Source organism: Aquarana catesbeiana, linkage group LG06, assembly GCF_042186555.1.
Source record: "Aquarana catesbeiana isolate 2022-GZ linkage group LG06, ASM4218655v1, whole genome shotgun sequence".
Taxonomy (NCBI): Eukaryota; Metazoa; Chordata; class Amphibia; order Anura; family Ranidae; genus Aquarana; species Aquarana catesbeiana.
Window position 1 is genome coordinate 101,118,776 of NC_133329.1, and position 19,945 is coordinate 101,138,720.

Below are 19,945 nucleotides of genomic sequence, written 5' to 3' on the forward strand. Positions count from 1 at the left end.
CGGGGTCTCCGCCTATATAAGTCACAACGCAGCCCTCAGAGACCAGTCCAGCCGGAGAGAGCGTCGTGTCAACATCTGGGGGAAGAGAAGAGAAGCCCAGAAGCCCAGAAGCCCAGAAGCCCAGAAGCCCAGAAGTCCGGACCTCCGCTCGCAATAGAGCTACATGAAGAGAGCGGAGGGGCCGGCCGAAGACCTGCGACACCGGGAGAAGAGGCCGGAGAGCGGAGAAGAACCAACCGGACGCCGGGAGAAGATGAAGCGGAGGGACCCCCGAAGCCGGAAGAAGACCCCCGAAGCCGGAGGAAGATCCCCCCCCCGGAGCTGTTTAATAAAATATTTTAAAAACCTGTGTAGTGTGTTTTATTACTTACACTTTTTTCCTAGGTAAATGGGTAGGGGTACCATGTACCCCATACTCATTTACATAGGGTGGGGGGCCGGGATCTGGGGGCCCCCTTATTAAAGGGGGCTCCCAGATTCCGATAAGCCCCCGCCCGCAGACCCCGACAACCAACGGCCAGGGTTGTCGGGAAGAGGCCCTTGTCCTCATCAACATGGGGACAAGGTGCTTTGGGGGGGGGGCGCAGGGCGCCCCCCTCCCCCAAAGCACCCACCCCCCATGTTGAGGGCATGCGGCCTGGTACGGTTCAGGAGGGGGGGGGCGCTCGCTCGTCCCCACCCCCTTTCCTGACCGGCCAGGCTGCGTGCTCGGATCGGGGTCTGGTATGGATTTTAGGGGGACCCCACGCCGTTTTTTCGGCGTAGCGGGGTTCCCCTTTATAATCCATACCAGACCTAAGGGCCTGGTATGCCCCGCGCTCGCCGCAATAGGAAGATTTGTTTTTCCTATTGCAGCGAGCGCGAGATGCAATACCATCCCCTCGTGTCGTATTTGGTCTGTCGGACCAGCCTACACACGAGCGGGCTTTCCGTCGGACCAGCACACACACGAGCGGACTTTCCGCCCGAAACTGAGTCCGACGGAAAGATTTCAAACATGTTTAAAATCTAGGTCCGGCGGGCTTTTGGGAAGAAGTCCGCCGGAAAAGTCCGCCGCCGCCCACACACGGGCGGATTGTCCGGCACACTCTGGTCCGCCGGACCAAGTATGCCGGAAAGTCCGACCGTGTGTACGCGGCATAAGGTGATGTCTACCCTCCAAAGCTTGCTGAAACTATCTACTGGGTCTTCCCTTTCCTGGGTTAAAAAGTCAGTATTGGCTACTTGTAGGGTTATCATATTATATTGTGCTGGTTATCGAAGAAACCTCCTCCCTACTCCCTGTTTCTCCAAACTATCTCTGAGATCCACGGAATGGAGTATTTCACTGCAACTGCCAATCAAACGCTACCACAATTTGACAAAATCTGGGAAACTTGGGATCAATCTAGTGTATGGTACTCCGCTTGCTATGCCCTAATATGTTACTTTATCAATGCTTATCCATCCTCTTTGGTAACAACTTCCTACAGCAAAATGTCTCATTATTGTATTTCTTTTATTATTTTGATTATTTTGACGTTCTTCCATTATATGCTTTGGCCTGCCTTTGAAATTTAAGCAGCTGATTTCTTGTATGTGTTTATCCTCTTTTGAGGTCTATTTGTTTTGAAGAATGTCATAACTACGCTCTGTAACCTCTGTTCATTTTTCTTGAAAATCTTAATAATAAAGTAAACTTAACAATAATAATAAACTTAACAATAAAGATAAAAAAAAGAGTTTATTGTCCCAATACACAGGATACAGTTCAAGGTACATACATACACGATAAAATACATATATTGCACCACATTCATTTATATTTCCCATAAAATCTTATAAGCACAATGCATACAATACATCCTATGATTGTACATCATCACTACATTGTTCTGCTAAGAAATATACCATTTAGGTGTGCCAGATCAGAGAGACGATTGCAGACAGTTACATAAAAATATACTTTATGAAGTAGTTCAAAGAATAATGATGCCCCTCATAAACCACAGCAACCAATCAAAACCAATCCTTTATCAGTCTGCCATTGCTCTTTGCATAATGGTCCTGCCCACTGCAAACAACCAGATTATTAATTTTTAAATGACAAATGGTCTTCTACAAACATCATCTTTTTTCTGAGAGGCATTCATAGAGAAAATCTGCCACTGTGTCTTTTCATGGCAAAGTGACAAGTTTTCCTGATAGGGATCCACCACCACCACCGCCAACTCAAATACTGTACTCTTCTGCCACAAGGTTCACCTGCAGGAGTCCTGGTTCTTACTGCTGTGTAAGCTCAGTCTTGGTCATTGTCAGAGCTTCCGCTATGTGACAGGATTCAGGCTGGGCAAAGGGCCCCTGAAGCCTAAACACTGCAGCCTGATCAAGAAGATGGCCATGTGTTTCTTTATACCAGGATTTCAAAGAGCTCCCAACAACAGTGAAGGATGGCGAAGGTATGTATCAGTGGGTGAAGGTGCCCTCATGCCCTTGGGGTCTGAGACTGAGCGTCTCCAGATTTCCTAGGGCTGATGGGAGCATAGTATGGCTTTACACGATACTTGTACACCTTAACAGAATTGTCCCCAGAATCTGCCACATACAGGAGGCCAAATGGAGAGCATGATAGGCCTGATGGATTGCAAAGGCCCTTGGAGACAATACAAATGGGGGACCCGCTAACTGGGAAGAGGGTGACATTCCTTTTCTGGACATCAGCCACTAATATGTTCCCTTCAGGGTCAGCACAAATTCCTGATGGATTCCCAAACTTATGCTGGTATATTTCTGAAATGGAACCACAAAGCTTTAAGTTGCTTGTAAATAACTTAACATCTCCACACTCCTCAGACACTGCAAACCCCCCATCTGACGTAGCGCATATGTTCTGTGGACCCTGAAGACCAGAAACCTTTTTAATTCCATGTACTCGATGAATTCTGTCTATGTGGAAAGCCTGGACTGTTCCAGTCATGTATTCTACAACTAGGATCTGCCCAGATGAGTCCACAGCGATACCTTTTGGAGACTGGAAATGACCACCGACCTTCACCCAAGGTGGATGTGAGGTGGGATTGTGAATACGCACAACGCCTTTGGCGATATCAGTGACCACTATAGAACCAAGACGGGTCATGGCAATACTATCTGGAAGGAAGAGGTCATCATCACGACAATAAAGGGCTTGACTGGGTTTTCCATGGCTATTTAGTAAGTGAACATAGGGTCCATTATATCCACATACATAGAGAGAGCCATCTGAACACCATTGAAGAGAATTAGAGCCTCCTGTCCTGGGCACTGATATTGTCTGAATGAGCTCATCCTGACGAAATAGGAGCAGATTACCAACATTTTCTAGGTCTCTGCAAACCTGACTGGTCTTTTCGGAGAGCTGATTTACATGGGAAGGTCTTAGGAGCCCCAGACCCATCTGGGAAGAGAGGAGAGGGACTGTTTTCTGTAGCGTGTTCTGAGTGGCAACCTGCAGGGTCCTCACTGTGCGGACAAGATCTTCCTTTTGGCGACAGAACTCCAAAGAACTGTCCATCATGCTGAAAGGGAAATAGATGTAAAAGGTCAGTCCACCCAAAACTGGGATTGTCATTAAATGGACAAAAACCAGGCCTTCTCTGGCACTTTTTGTTTACATGTAACAATCACTATTAGTTTGCCTTTGTGCGTGAGCACGGGGGGGGGACAGAATACTTTATTTATTTATTTTCACACTGTCACAAGGAATGTAAACATTATTATTATTATACAGGATTTAAATAGCGCCAACAGTTTGCACAGCGCTTTACAACATAAAGGCAGACAGTACAGTTACAATACAATTCAATACAGGAGGAATCAGAGGGCCCTAAACATCCCTTGTGACAGCAATAGGCATGTGACAGGTACACTTTATGGAGAGATCTGGGGTCTATAAGACTCCAAATCCCTCCTTTGTCCTTAAAAGCATTTGATCACACTAAGATGGGTGTGTTCGAACGCTTTTAAATTTTGAAAATGACATTGTTTTCATTCAAGTAAACCGGAAGATGTCAGGTCAATGCTTTCGGGTTATCATAACCCTGAGCTGAACAATGCATATCCAGTTTTTGTTCGGCTTTCCGAACAGCCAGTGAAAGCGCTGGCTGGTCGATTGCGTAAAAGCAATTCAGCGGCTAGTTAGCTGCTAGGATTGCTTTTAAAAGAGAGCCAACCGTTGGCTCTAAGACGGCTACTAGGATTATTCCTGCAGCTACAGGCATATAACCATTTGAAGTCCAGTGACGTACAGTGTTGCCAACCTCCATTTTTTACTGACAAAACATGGAAAATTTACTGACCGAACACATTTTTTACTGGCGACCTGAAAAATCACAGAACTCCTATTCAAGACAATTGATATTTTAAACAGTCTAAACACAATATGGAAATACTGACAATACCCATAACAAGTAATTTGCTTGGTTTACACTGAAAAGGTCAACACAGAATGAGAAATTATCAGCCCCTGATATTTATAGACAGTTATCACAATAAACAATAAAAACAAAAAAGTGAAAAAACTAAACAATAGCAATAAAATCAAATAGCCTCTCTTGTCTTGCCACCTTTAACTGTAAAGAATATCATGTTACCCAGCACCTCTCAATCTATAGATTTGTCTGTAAAATTACTGATGGTTGGCAACACTGGTGGCGTACCAGATACATGACTGGTCGGCAAGCGGTTAATGAGCTGACTTGCCAACTTCTTAAAGAGACTCTGCCCAAATCAGCCCCCTTATAACCTATAATTTCCCGGAGCCCTAACTTAACCCTGACCAACCTTACTTAACCTCTGTATAGTTGATTACACAGAGTTGATGTCAACCTCTCCTCACATGACAGTGTATGAGCCTGGCGATTGCCACTGAGTCCTTGAAGGACATCACATGCTCATACCTTGAAACACTTGAAACACTAATGCCCCGTACACACGGTCGGACATTGATCAGACATTCTGAAAACAAAATACTAGAATTTTTTCCGACGGATGTTGGCTCAAACTTGTCTCGCATACACACGGTCACACAAAGTTGTCGGAAAATCCGATCATTCTGAACGCGGTGACGTAAAACATGTACGTCGGGACTATAAACGGGGCAGTAGCCAATAGCTTTCATCTCTTTATTTATTCTGAGCACGCATGGCACTTTGTGCGTCGGATTTGTGTACACACGATCGGAATTTCCGACAACAGATTTTGTTGTCGGAAAATTTTATAGCCTGCTCTCAAACTTTTTGTGTCGGAAAATGTGTGATGGAGCCCACACACGGTCGGAATTTCCGACAACAAGGTCCTATCACACATTTTCCGTCGGAAAATCCGATCGTGTGTACAGGGCATAAGGGTTTTGCAATGGCTCTGAAAGATTAAAGGAAAAGAGGGGGAAAGGTGGTGAAGGTTGGGGCACAGCGTAATCCAGAGTTGTAATCCAGGGTTCCCATACTGGCAGAGCTGGATTTACTATTAGACATAATTAATAAGGTATATTCGTATTCGTAGTTATATATTTTTTCCATTATCAGTAGAAATAGTCAAAGGACCAGGAAAGCAGTCCTACTATTAAAGAGGTAATCCTAACCGAGTAGAGTTGCTTAGGGCTATTGGCTCCAGCATTGGAAATCCAGCCATTCAGATCTGCCTGTAGTAAAACTACATGTTTAATTTTTTGGATTTGGATTAAATAGCAGAGGATTTTGTGAGTTGAGTAGAGAATAAACTAAGAGAATTATAAGTCATTGAGGATTATTCTGATGTTTCTGACCACCAACATCCATCTGTTTCAAATATTTTACAGCATGCTGACACTTTCCAATAACTGACAATTATTCTACAACACCTTGCATATACTGTATGTCTAAGTATAAGAAGAATGCAAAACTGTTCAGTTGGAAAAATCCCAAATTGGCCATGATGGTCTGCTTGTCTGTTGACAGCATTATGACCATTTCCTATATTATTAGCAGGGCTTTTTTTCAGCGGGAACGCGGGGGAAGGCGGTTTCGGCACCTTCAGCACTGAATGTATGTAATGGCAAGGGGTGCTGGATTGTGTTACAGTGTCTATTGATGCTGGCTGCTGGGGGATCTATTGTTACTGGAGGTGCTATTTTTTGCAGGGGTTTATTGTTGCTGGGGAGGTCTATTGTTGCTGCTGGGGGACCTATTGTCTCTGGAAGCAATCTATTTTTGCAGGGGGGGAGGTCTGTTGTTGCTGGCGGGTGAACTATTGTTGCTGTGGGGGTCAGCTGTTGGACTGGATTTACTGTTGAGGGAGCAGTCTATTGTAGCTGGCCTATTGATGCTGTCTGTGGGGGGGGGGGGGGATCTGTTGTTGCTGTTCCTGCACCTATTCTCTGAGAAAAAAAGCCCTGATTATTAGTGAATATTGTGACGGGGGGGCCCGTGGAACTCAGAATACATCTTATGTCTAAGGCACCCTGTGCCATCCTGGCACAGGGTGAGGGAGAAAATATATCTTGGACTACTTAAAATGGGACAGTAATATTTGTCCACAATATCTCCCAGGATGTATGTTAATTGAATGATCACATTGTCCTCTATACAATGTAGGAGACGGGACGACTCCTATTGGAGCTCATGTTAATTAGGTTTTGTTTGTATTGTTAATTGTAATTAGCTCCAGCTATTGTGTTGATATAACTGTGTGAAGCTCGGTGACCACAAGTCTGGGCGAAAGGTCATGTCTCAGTCACCTAGGCTGTATAAAGGATTAGATAATTAGGTCATGTTAATTAAGTTACAGTTGTATTGTTAGAGGAGGTTCCAACAGCATATAAAGTCTTGTAATTGTGATTCTAAATAAAGTCAGTTCTTGGTAGCAACAAGCAAGTGTCGCCTTGTTTGTGCTCAGAGAGGTTGGGATATCTGTATACAGACTGGGAGGAAGTGGTATATGACGGAAGCACTCAAGCGGAGTGTGGGACGTTCCGTGACATTGGTGGCAAGCAGCGGGAAAGCTTCCTGAAGTCTGGGACATCCAAACCTCCAACTGGATCCAAGATCAGCATAGCAGAATTTTATGATTTCTCATATATGTCTGCAATTTAAAGGAATCCATGCAGTCATCCACAAATTCGATAAATCTATGTTTCTGTTTGTTGGTATCCAGATTAGTTTAACTGTACAATGCACTGATAAATACAATATGAGAATAGCTATTTTGAATAAATACTCTGTATTCCTACACTGATTGTCATATTGGGCTCCCAACTTCATGAAGCTCATCAGCTTGCTAGTCAGACACATTGTGGGGGATTTACTAAAACTGGTGCACTCAGAATCTGGTGCAGCTGTGCATGGTAGCCAATCAACTTCTAACTTCAGCTTGTTCATTTAAGCTTTAGCAATAAAACCTGGACGCTGATTGGTTTCTATGCAGAGTTGAACATGATTTTGCATTCCTCAGTATTAGTAAATAACCCTCATTGATAACAACTGGACGAGAAGCAAAGTCTAACCATCTCATGATGTCTTTTTGGCACAGCTATACCTATGAACACTTGTGTTGCATAAGTATCCTATTTAAGCTAAGGGAAAGGAAGGTATGGCTCCGCAAGCTATAGAATGTCCAGCTATTGTCTAATCATTGGGGACCAACACTGCATAATTTTATAAACTATTTAATCAATTCCTCCATCGAGATTTGTCTGGTAGATCTTGTCTACATCTACCCTACAGACAAGAGATTGTCTCCTGACAGCCAAAAGCAGCCAGAATGGAAGACTTTCACCTCATGTAAAAAGGCACCTTAGTTTACACCAATCATTCTCAAGCAGGGTTTTGTGGAACTCTAGGGCTTACTAGGTGTTGCTTGAACTGTGGTTGATTGGCCTCCCATTTGATGATGCCTCCATGGTTGCAGAGCCAATGCCACTTGGAAGAATCAGCAGCATGACACCAGTGATATGATTAGCTCCTTGTAAGGGTATCCATCGAGATCTGTCCAGTCTTCATCAAGATCTTTCCAGCAGATCTTGTCTGTAGCTACTTCGTCGACATGCGTTCATCATCTGATATGGCCAAAAGCATCCAAAATGGGAGACTTTCATCTCACCTCAATGTGCACCTTAGTTTACACCAGCCATTCTCAACCAGGGTTCCTCTAGAGCAGTGGTCTCCAAACTGTGGCCGGGGGGACAGATGCGGCCATTTGCTTGCTTTTTACGGCCCATGGGGCACTATTTTCATCCACTGATATACCAACAATGGGACATAATTCCCCTTATTGACATCATTGAAGGGGCTGAATTCTTCCCAAGGACACCAACGATGGGTCAGAATTCCTCCCAATGACACCAAATACTTGGCGCAATTCCTCCCAATGACACCAAAGATGGGGCACAATTCCTCCGAATTACACCAACAAATGTGGCCCAGTGACAGTAATGATGGGGAAAATTCCTCCCAATTACACCAATGATAGGGCGCTATTCCTCCCACTGACAACAACGATGGGGCGCTATTACTCCCACTGATACTAAAGACGAGGCATTGTTTATTCCCACTGATGTCGGACCCTTTTCTACTCCCAATGGCAACAGTCTAGCCCCCCTTAAGTCTGGAGGACAGTAAACTGAACCTTGTTTAGAACGTTTGGAGTCTCCTGCTCTGGAGGTTGCTGGGCATTTCTTGACTTGTGGCTGATTGATCTCCCATTCTAGGATGCACGCATATGTGCAGGGCCATTAGTACTTGGAAGAGCTAGCTGCATAACACCAATTACATTTTTAGCTGTCTGTAAGGATTTTATTCTGACCACCACTGTATGCAGAGCATTTTTCCTACTAACCACCTAACCACTAAATTAATTGGTTTTAGCTGGGATTCCCCAAGACTTTAAAAATATTTCAAGGTTTTGATTGGGGTAAAAAGGTTTGGAAAGGCCGGTTTACACAAATGACAAACAACTCATTTTCCACTGTTGGTTACTTGGAAAATATGTGTAAATCTAAAAAGTAAAAATCTGAACAGCCTCTGTTCTGCAGCTCTTTGATCTACAGATTCATTACAAAAGTGATATAAATATATATAGAAAACATAGAAAGAACACCTTGTACCGAAAGTACAGTGAGGAACCCCTTGAGGTCATTAATAGACAGATCAAACCAGAAGTAAAAAAGTATAAATTTTATTACAAAATGTCAATAATATACATGTACAGTCAATACATATGAAGCATAAAAACCATATCTAATACCCTGATTGATACAATTGTATAGATTAGTCACCATCCTGGTGCAGGAAGGACTGGCAGCGATCGACACAGTGTATATAACACTTTACATGTTACGGACTGAAAGTCCTTCTTCAAATGTTTTATGTTATTAATTCAGATGGGTATAGGGTTTCTGCAAAAAAAGGGGAGTATGCAGATAAATTTAACATTACTTCAAAGTAATTACCGGTATATCCATAATTGTTCGGCTAAACAGAAAACCATGCAAAGTGTTAACATGACATGTGATATAGAACATGAACTAGTTTACTTACATGGCAAACAACTCACATTGAGCATATATCTGAAGGGATTGACTTGGTCAGGAAAACTCATTGATCATTAGGGCATTCATCCTCCAAATCCACCAGGCAGCCAAACCACATGAGAGAACCGGGGCTTGCTTCACTACGAGGACTCAGAAATGGTGGAGCATAGTAAGTCAACCACCAAAACTGGACCAAAGCTGCTCTAATGGTATAAAAGATATATATGTATATCAGAATCAATTGCTATGGAGGTATGTCCAACAATCAATTACAGATTGAAGCAATCATTTGCCCTTGCATCTCAAAAAGGTAATTTTGCAGGGCAAAATGTACTAATACCTATCAAATTGAATAGACCAACCTTAAGAGTGGAATGTGCTTCCTCCTAACCGACCGCTCCCTCAGCATCTAAAAAGAGGCCTGTGGGCTGGTATAGGAACACCTGTAAGGAAGGCAAGATCCAATCGCGATGTTAATTGAGATTAAAATCAGCTGGTGCAGAGAATGGGAGGGGCCGTGCGAAATCATCATGAGATCCTTCTCCCTGAAGTCCCCCCAATTTGATAGGAATTAGTACATTTTGCCCTGCATAATTACCTTTTTGAGATGCAAGGGCAAATGATTGCTTTAATCCTTAATCTTTAAAGTGGAGTTCCACCCACTTTTACAACTCTTCAGCATCCCTCACTAAACTGTGCACTGTAAACGAATTGGATATTTTTAATTTTTTTTTCTCAGCACCTACTGTATATTTGCTGTATTTATTTTTCACTTCCTCCTCCCTGGCCGCGGCCCATCGCATCATTTCCTGTTTGCAATGCCTTCTGGGAAGGGGCGGCAACTTCATCTGACACTGCCATTGCTATGGAAACCTGACCTGAAACCTATTACACTGCTTGTGCTGCACTGAGCATGTGCGAGATCTGCAAGGTTGAGATCCAGGAAGAAATACAGTCTGGCTTCAGATGCCCACACTTAAGATGGCCACGGCCTGCTGTAAGTTTATAAAATAACAAACTACTGCTATAAACTAACAAAACAGACCTTAGTTTACAGACTAACTTTACTAGAATACATTAAGCTTGTGTATTATAGGGGTATTTTTATTTAAAAAGTATAATTTCGGCCGGAACACCACTTTAATTGATTGTTGGACATACCTCCATAGCAATTGATTCTGATATACATATATATCTTTTATATCATTAGAGCAGCTTTGGTCCAGTTTTGGTGGTTGACTTACTATGCTCCACCATTTCTGAGTCCTCGTAGTGAAGCAAGCCCCCGTTCTTTCATGCGGTTTGGCTGCCTGGTGGATTTGGAGGATGAATGCCCTAATGACCAATGAGTTTTCCTGACCAAGTCAATCCCTTCAGATATATGCTCAATGTGAATTGTTTGGCATGTAAGTAAACTAGTTCATGTTCTATATCACATGTCATGTTAACACATTGAATGGTTTGCTGTTTAGCTGAACAATTATGGATATAATTCCTTTGCACTAATGTTAAATTTATCTGCATACTCCCTTTTTTTGTAGAAAACCTATACCCATCTGAATTAATAACATAAAACCTCTGAAGAAGGACTTTCAGTCCGTAACATGTAAGGTGTTATATACACTGTGTCAATCGCCGCCAGTCCTTCCTGCACCAGGATGGTGACTAATCTATACAATTGTATCAATCAGGGTATTAGATATGGCTTTTATGCTTCATATGTATTGTCTGTACATGTATATTATTGACATTTTGTAATAAAATTTATACTTTTTTACTTGTGGTTTAATCTGTCTATTAATGCCCCCAAGGGGTTCCTCACCGTACCTCCGGTACAAGGTGTTCTTTCTATGTTTTCTATATTTGGGTCAGACAGACCAAACCTTTTCACATACAGTGCATCCCTCCCCTCATTTTTAAAGTATATATAGAATGGATATTGGTTGTAGTACTTACAAGTGATTCTAAATTCCGATAACTTCTAAACTTCCTGGTAGACGTGTATCTCTTGTACACCACAAAATCGAATCGCTCTCCTATAATCCTCCCTTCGCACTTCCCTGGATATTATGTTGTTAGAGACCAAGATTAAGCAACACCTATTAAAGGTAACACTATATAAACATGAATCACTAGATAATCACTGATACGGCTAATTGGTATTTGTTCTTTCACATTCCTTTACAAAGATAACCGAATACTTCCTATTAACTCATGATATATCCTTACTGACTCCACACACTTGAGGTAATTTAAAAAAAAAAAGAACTAACTTCAGGATAGAAGAATAAAATAAAACACACATTAATGTACATGTAGCACTAACCCCCGAAGGAGCTGCTGAAATATTTTGGGTTGTTGCCGTCACCCCTTTACCTGTAATTTCACCACATCAGGATCCTATAGTCCATGTTGAGCTTTGTATCCAACAATGTATGCACCAGTCACTTTAGTAAATTTCCAATGCTTTAATGAAAGAATTTGAAAGAAGTAGCAGTGAAGAGGTAGAAAGGGAGTTGCAGAAAAATTCAAACACCTTTTTTAGATCCATGAGGGATTGAAGATCTTAGAGACGATTAAAACTTCAGTCCAAAGATCTTTTACCCACCTGGATAGGTCTCTCTCACTGACCTAGCAGCCAGAATGGAGCACGAACAAAAAGTCTCTGCCACAGACTTTAAAGGAACAAAATTTGTTGTACATTCCTCTGCCACTGGATGTAATATTAGATGAACAGTCCTCTGCCACAGGACGTAATGGTTTTAGATGAACAGCGACACAGTACCAAAACCTTTAAGCTGACCTGGCAGTACCGTGCGCTAAGTTAGGTTAGGATGCATCCTCCAATTGAGTCACCAGGCCCCTCTTGAGACCAGCCTTCCGCACAGTCCTCCCCTGGATCTTCTCAATTGCTTGGCTTCTTCCCGCAGGACAGACAGCACAGGACCACCTCTAAACCAGCGGGCCCCAGACGACCTCTGGGCCCACTTATAGTAACGCAGCCTTGGGTCAGCATGGCCCCGAGACTGAAAAGAAGCCGTCACATACCTCTAGGCCAGGAGGGCCAGCAGGTGAACGAAAAAAACAAAAATGGCGTCTGCCCCTTAAGTACTCTCTCCCAGAATACATAGCAGTGGACCACTTCTGCCGAGTTGCTTCTGAGAAAGAAGAGCACTCAATACACTTCAGCCTGTTGCTTTTCAACACCGGCCTGTGGTGACAACGACACCTACAGCCAACAGCGTGAAACTGCAAATTTAGCCATAGATTAAATCTGTATCATATATTAAAAGATAACCCACTAAATTTACATATAAGCGCCTGATCAACAGGAGCAGGGCGCTACATACATAATGTTAGATTGCATGCATTTGCTATTTTTTACTGTAATAATATGTGTTGGTACTTGAACTGGAGGGTGAAAATTAGGTCACAGCCATTGAGAGCAGGTAATAGCCACAAATTATAAAAATCCAATGTATGCACAAAAAGCCTTTGCAAGCCTATATCTGACCTTTTAAAGTAGCAGTGGCATCATCACTGTACAGAAAGCAGAGCTGTGGGAGTTGAGTAGATTTTGTCAAAAACTTTCTTTGTTGTTTTAAGTGATTGCTTCTTTTATTTAATTTTAATGGAAGCTTAAGCGATCTGCAGTGGATCCCTTTTCACAGGTGGTGAAGCAGTGGTATGTAGCTGTTTAGAAGGCGATACTGTCCACCCCGAATGCCTTTTTTTTATACCAAAGGAGATTTGGTATAAAAAAAATTTCTACTGCGTGCCAGGCATTCAGTATGTGGTTGTGGTGCATTCCGGTTGACTTTAGTAGGTGTGCATGACAAGTGGAACCAACTGTGAACCAAAATTTCAGGGCTGGGCCCTTCCTTCTCAAAGCTGGCTGCTCAGCAATCGTCTAATTGCCAGCTCCTATCTCTCCACAGTGACTCACCTGTTGATGATATCCTGCTCGTTAGTTCTGCCTACTTAAAGAGGAAGTAAACCTGGTGGGTTTTATTTCCTCTTTATTTCCCTGCAAAGGTAAAGCATAATGGGCTACTATGCATTGCATTATGTGTCACTTACCTGACACCGAAGCCTGTGATGTCGCTGTTGTCCCCACGAGCAGGGAGCATCCATCTTCACCCCTCTTCCTTCCGGGGCTGCGAACTCTGGCTCTGTGATTGTCTGGAGTCGCGTGACGTGGAGGTACGCGGGAGCCACCAGTCGCGGCATGACCCCTATTAGAAACAGCACGATGTGCCCTTTCTAAAGGGCGCATGCGCCGTAGTTATCGGCGCTCGTCTTTTTAGTAAATATCTCCTAAACCGTGGAGGTTTAGGAGATATTTCAAGCACCTACAGGTAAGCCTTATTATAGGCGATACAAAAGAACAAATTGACTCCTGCGCACAAGTGGTCGACCAGATAGATAGAAGAACAACACAGGCCTTGCTGCCCTCAAGGATGGGGAGTCCTACCAGACAAGGAAATAAAAAGAAAGAGGGGCGCACCAGCCATGTGCATTATCTTTTGTAAAACATTTATTGAAATAAAATGATAAAGGAATTACTCACAAGCAGTAGTAAAATCTGGTGTCATAGACTCGAACGACAACAAGCAGCTTGGTGAGGATGATGAGCGAAGCCTACCAAAGGTCTTAGAGGAATATGTAAGCTTCACTACTAGCTGACGCTGTGCTCTGATGAAGAAGGGACGTGCCCTTCGAAACGCGTCAGCTAGTAGTGAAGCTTACATATTCCTCTAAGACCTTTGGTAGGCTTCGCTCATCATCCTCACCAAGCTGCTTGTTGTCGTTCGAGTCTATGACACCAGATTTTACTACTGCTTGTGAGTAATTCCTTTATCATTTTATTTCAATAAATGTTTTACAAAAGATAATGCACATGGCTGGTGCGCCCCTCTTTCTTTTTATTTCCAAGCCTTATTATAGGCTTACCGGCAGGTAAAAGTGGTTGTACAGGGTGTACAACCACTGTAAGCCGTTCAGTCCAGATCAGTGGTAGCCCGTCCATAGGGGGCACACGGGCGCCGCCCCCCCTCCAGGCAGTCACAAAAAAATAAAAAATTTTAAAACTGGCCCTTAAAAAAAATATATATATAAAAAGGTCCTTAAGTGCACTGTGTTCGGACGCCGGACACAGTGCACTTATGGGAAACTCCACGTCTATGCAATCACGAGATTGCAGACGCGCCGCTTCATTTGCGGGCTTTTGTCCCACCTTGTGACGCTTTCCAATGCACAGAGTAGCTTCCGCCCAGCGCTCGTAGTATCTTTTATTATGGCAGGGCAGTTTGATTGACATCTGATTTAGATTTCACTTTCTGTTTTCTCTCTCCCATTGCGCCCGAGAGAGAAAACCGGAAGTATGAGGAGCGGACTCCTCTATCGCTGCTGCCAGTGGAAGGAGACAGAGCAGGAGAGGACAACACAGCAAGGTAAGTACCGCTGTGCCGGTCCGGACCTTCCGCGGAGAAGGGAGGGTTTGATGTGACACAGGCTGCATTTGATGGGACACAGGCTGCATTTGATGCTGCATTTGATGTGATACAGGCTGCATTTGATGGGACACAGGCTGCATTTGATGTGACACAGGCTGCATTTGATGAGACACAGGCTGCATGTAAGGAGGGACTCTGCTGGGTGCACCTGATGTAAGGAGGGACTCCGCTGGGAGCACCTTATGTAAGGATGGACTCCGCTGGGGGTACCTGATGTATGAAGGGACTCTGCTGGGGCACCTGATGTAAGGAGGGACTCTGCTGGGGGCACCTGATGTAAGGAGGGACTCTGCTGGGGGCACCTGATGTATGGAGGGACTCTGCTGGGGGCACCTGATGTGAGGACGGACTCCGTTGGGGGTACCTGATGTAAGGACGGACTTTGCTGGGGACAGCTTATGGCATTTGGTGGCAGGCGACACGCTCAGGGCTCCCACTGATTCTGCATTATGGTGAGTTGAATGATTTCATTTTATTTTACAATGTAATAATAGAAATAATGCGCTTCAATCATCCTGACACTATAAAAACCATGATGCCGGGATGATTGAAGTGCTAACACCAGGTCTTTGGAGTATCTTTATCTGCTAATTGTTAAACTTTCTGGAATACACATATTTCTATTGTTGTGTAGGATCTGGGCCTGCTGTCCCTCCATCCCTCTCTCCCTCTCCCTCAATCCCCGTTCATCTCAGACGCTAACCACATCACCTTAGAGCCACACCCACTATTTAGCTGAAACCACGCCCATTTTCACCAAGTGGGAGGGGTCAAAAGGAAGGGCGGGATCTAGCGCCCCCCATCCTAAAACTTCACCAGCCGCCACTGGGACCCGCTGTCCCTCTCTCCACGGGGTCCCGGCTCTTGATTGGATAGACTGATAGCAGCGCAGCCATTGGCTCCCGCTGCTGTCAATCAAATCCAATGAACGCAAATGCTGGACTCGGGAGCACGCCTCCAAGGTAACCCCCTCGGGAGAGCGCTTCTCCCAGGGGGTTATCTGAAGCGGGGAGGAGCCGCGGGAGCCGCCGGGGGACCCCAGAAGAGGATTTTCGGGGCCACGCTGTGCAAAACGAGCTGCACAGTGGAGGTAAGTATGACATGTTTGTTAAAAATGGGTCAACCTAGTAACATATCTATTACACTGGTCATACATTATACTTATCCTCTTGTACAATTTTCCTTTACATTTACCAAAACCATATAATATCAGGTCATACCTAAATATTTTCAATTTGTATGCAACCAGGCAGTCCTTGCAATACGTAGTTGAAGGTAAACATGAAGAAATTTGAATAAGAAAATTGTATAATATTTGGCCAGCTTTAGTTATTCATAGATCCAAATCAAAGAAAGAAAATGCAGACTTTAAATGTGTCACAAAGAGACAATAATTTTGTGTTAAATTCAATTTCCATTTATTAATAAGATAAAAAATGTATGGATCCTAAAATGCACACAATTTCTCAACATCAGTGTACATCATCTGATAAGGAAAATCCATTCCAAAAACGAGGAACGCCTGATGCCAACAATACCCTACTGAGTTTCCATAGCTTTTTATGTCATTATATTACTCAAATATAAACGGAGGGCATAACCACTGGTAGAGCGTCCTCCTACTTCTACTTCTTCAGGATAGAGTGATAAAGCACAGTTTTTTACGACATTTTAGTGTTTTATCACTCCATCCTTAGGAAGCTGATGTGGAAGTGTGGAATGTTCACATCTATACATCTTTAATATATATAGATATAGAAACCAGTCAGCCAAGTATGACACATAAATCCCAGAGAAGAATCAGGATCATTTCATGGCACAGAATAAAATGAAGGATCCTTTGTTATGAGAGCCCATTCATTCTTGTGTGTTGTGGCAATGCATGCTTAAATGCACGTTACCATAATGCATGGCAATTCACCTACCCATTGTGAGGTGCCATTCAATTTGAATGGCCCCTAATTGGATTCTAAAGTAGAAGTAGAGTAGGGAATTCAATAACACCCTATCTCCAAAAGGGGAAGCTCTGCTTGTTTGCCTCTTCCCCCCTCCGCTGCCACATTTGGCACCTTTCGAAGGGGAGGGGGGGTGCAGGTACCTGGTTTTACAGCTGAGTTCGCCAAGACAAACTCAATCAGAAGTTTTGCCCCCCCCCCCCCCCCCCCGGGTCCATTCACAGAGCACAGTGTGCTTCACGTGTGCGCAGCAGGGAGTCAGCTGTGAAGTCGCAAGGCCGAGATGGTGGTGGCAGCACCCAAGAGCCAATTGAAAAATCGGCTCGGGTGGAGACTTTGCTGGATTCGTGGACAGGTAAGTGTCCTAATATTAAAAGTCAGCAGCTACAGTATTTTTCTGAAGGAGCCTGGAGCACCACTTTAAAATGGCCTCTGCCAGATTAAAAAAAATTCCCTGCCACCCGTTTCAGTAGCTTTGCTGACACCTGCAGCACATTCTAGTACCTCACCTGTCGCTGGTTGTTTAGGATGTACAGCAGACAGCCTCCTAGCAATCAGTGACACTGACAGTGGGCGAAGCCTGATGTAGGAAGCTGAGGGACTAGTTCCTCATAAGGTCCACTCTCTCCTTGTGATTGACTACAGGAAGATTTTATTGCTAATAGTAGGCTGTATATTGACTATGCATCCTCGCACTGCCTTCTGTCAAGGAGAAGGAGAGTGGACCTGATGGGGAACTAGTGTCTTTGAATCCCCATCAGGCTCCACCCACCCAGCTACAAAAATGCTTGGCCATTGTGCTATCCGTGGGATAGATGCAGTGGCAGGAGTGAAATCAGCTGAGCATGGAGTGTTCATAGGGACACTCCGGCTCTTGGTGCGCACTCCAATATTTTTATTCTATAAATATAATTCATATATTACTTAATGGCCCCATAATCTACTTTTTATGAAATTGTTTCTTTCTGTGTTTTCTACCTCCTTGTCCTAGTCCATCTTGGGAGAAAGAAACACTCAGTGGTACCAAGGTGATCGAACATCGCCACCCTCTAACAAGGAGTTAGATCACAGCAGCAATAAAAAAAAGGAATTTGAAGGAGGATGAGAGCAATAAAAGGTATGTTTTTGAGTTAAGAACACATACTTGAACAGACTTTTTTAAAAACATAGTTTAATGTCACTTTAGTTGCAAATCTGAATTGTATTCTTGCTCATTTTTTATAAGAGTGAAAAGTGACCCAATAAGTATCAGCTGTGGCTTCACTAAAGACTGGCTGTCTCACAATATAACGTTAACACATTGCAGATTGTGGGGGATCACGGGAAGTGGTATTTGCAACCATGGAAGAAGGGTGGTCAAACTCAGATGCTCAGAGCTGGACCAAATCTAGTTCTTTTGAACTTTGACAGTAGTGAAATGAATCAAGTTGTAGATTTAAAAAAGCCTGTGAATTTGCCACATATTTCCAGTCAAGGCATCCTTTAAAATTCTGCATAGTCTCGAGGCACCCCATTCTAAAATATTAAACTAAAGTAATATTTTTACATATTGCAACAGCACCAGGGGCGGATCCAGAGTCTTGTCTCGGGAGGGGCACTGCCAGAAAAAATGTTTTTTTGCGGGCAATTTATCGGGGAAATGGCTGGTGGTGGCACTTCAATCATCCTGGCACCATGATTGTTATGGTGTCAGGATGATTGAAGCGCATTATTTCTATTAATACATTGTAGTATAAAATGAAAGGGTTCAACTCACCATAATGCAGAATCAGTGGGAGCCCTGAGTGTGCCACACGTTGCGAATTGTCACTTGCCTGCCACCAGATGCAGATTGTCACTTGCCATGTCACCTGCCATATGTTGCGGATTGTCACTTGCCATACATTGCAAATTGTCATTTGGTACGTCACCTGCCACACATTGTGGATTGTCACCTGCCACACCTTGCGGATTGTCACTTTGCCACGTCACCTGCCACATGTTGCGGATTGTCACTTTGCCATGTCACCTGTCACACGTTGGGGATTGTCACTTTGCCACATCACCTGTCACACGTTGGGGATTGTCACTTTGCCACGTCACCTGCCACAGGTTGTGGATTGTCACTTTGCCACGTCACCAGCCTCATGTTGTGGATTGTCACTTTGCCAAGTCACCTGTCACACATTGGGGATTGTCACTTGCCTGCCACCAGATGCAGATTGTCACTTTGCCACGTCACTTGCCACACCTTGCAGATTGTCACTTGCCTGCTAAGGTGGTGTTTGCTTGTCTCTTGCTATCCCAGAGTCAGGCAGCAGAGAGATAATGTAATCTCTCTGCTGCCCACGCTGCCTGCACAGTGAGGGCGGAAGTTACTGCAGGGATGCAGGGCAGGCGCGGGGCGGTGAGAGATGATCTAATCTCTCTGCTCCTCCGCCCCCCAGCTAGCTGATTGGCCAGCTGTGCGCTCACACCGAGTCAGTTTTCTCACACTCACCCGCGCACAAGCCGCCGACTGCCCGCAAACCGCGCCACCCGGCCCGCTCGCTCTCTTGCCCACCCGTGGAGGCGCCACGGAGCCGCAGGCTCTCACCCGCTCGTGGAGATGCCCGCTCTCTCAACCTCCCGGCAACACGCATGGGGGGTGGCAATTGCCCCGTTAACCCCCCCGGATCCGCCCCTGACTCGAGGACTTGCGCTTGCCTCTTATTCTAGTGACAATTTTAATATTTTGGCCACCATACACTTTTCATTTTATACTGTAGTGTAGAGCAACATCCAAGTATTTGAGTTTTCTGTTTTAATGGTTAAGTCAATAACAAGTGGACCTTAGGCTTCTTATGCTAATAATTGCCACTTCATATGATCTGCTAATGAATGGATAGTCTGCATTAAAACTCTACTCCCACCACCTCTTGTGAATCCCTCTCAGTGTGCTCATGTGTTGTGTGGATAAAGCAGTAGGGTGG

At 44.1% G+C, this 19,945-nt stretch overlaps 2 protein-coding genes across 2 annotated transcripts in view; both read right to left on the reverse strand.

The window, feature by feature from the left end:
• Positions 1–11,600, reverse strand: part of PIGQ (phosphatidylinositol glycan anchor biosynthesis class Q) — a 60,982-nt gene extending 49,382 nt beyond the window's left edge. Inside the window, exon 1 of the mRNA XM_073636537.1 lies at positions 11,480–11,600. The gene's annotated coding sequence lies outside the window, so the exon portion shown is untranslated. The remainder of the gene's footprint in view (positions 1–11,479) is intronic.
• On the reverse strand, positions 1,705–11,613 carry NHLRC4 (NHL repeat containing 4). The gene is made up of 2 exons (XM_073636538.1): positions 11,480–11,613; positions 1,705–3,536 (listed from the first exon to the last, which is right to left on the reverse strand). The coding sequence occupies exon 2, from the start codon at positions 3,533–3,535 to the stop codon at positions 2,465–2,467; it is 1,071 nt and encodes a 356-aa protein (XP_073492639.1). The 5' UTR covers position 3,536; positions 11,480–11,613; the 3' UTR covers positions 1,705–2,464.
• Between the last annotated feature and the right edge of the window lie 8,332 nt (positions 11,614–19,945).

Excerpts from the sequence above, each read along its gene's own strand:
- NHLRC4 (XM_073636538.1), bottom strand. The coding sequence starts at position 3,535 with ATGATGGACAGTTCTTTGGAGTTCTGTCGCCAAAAGGAAGATCTTGTC.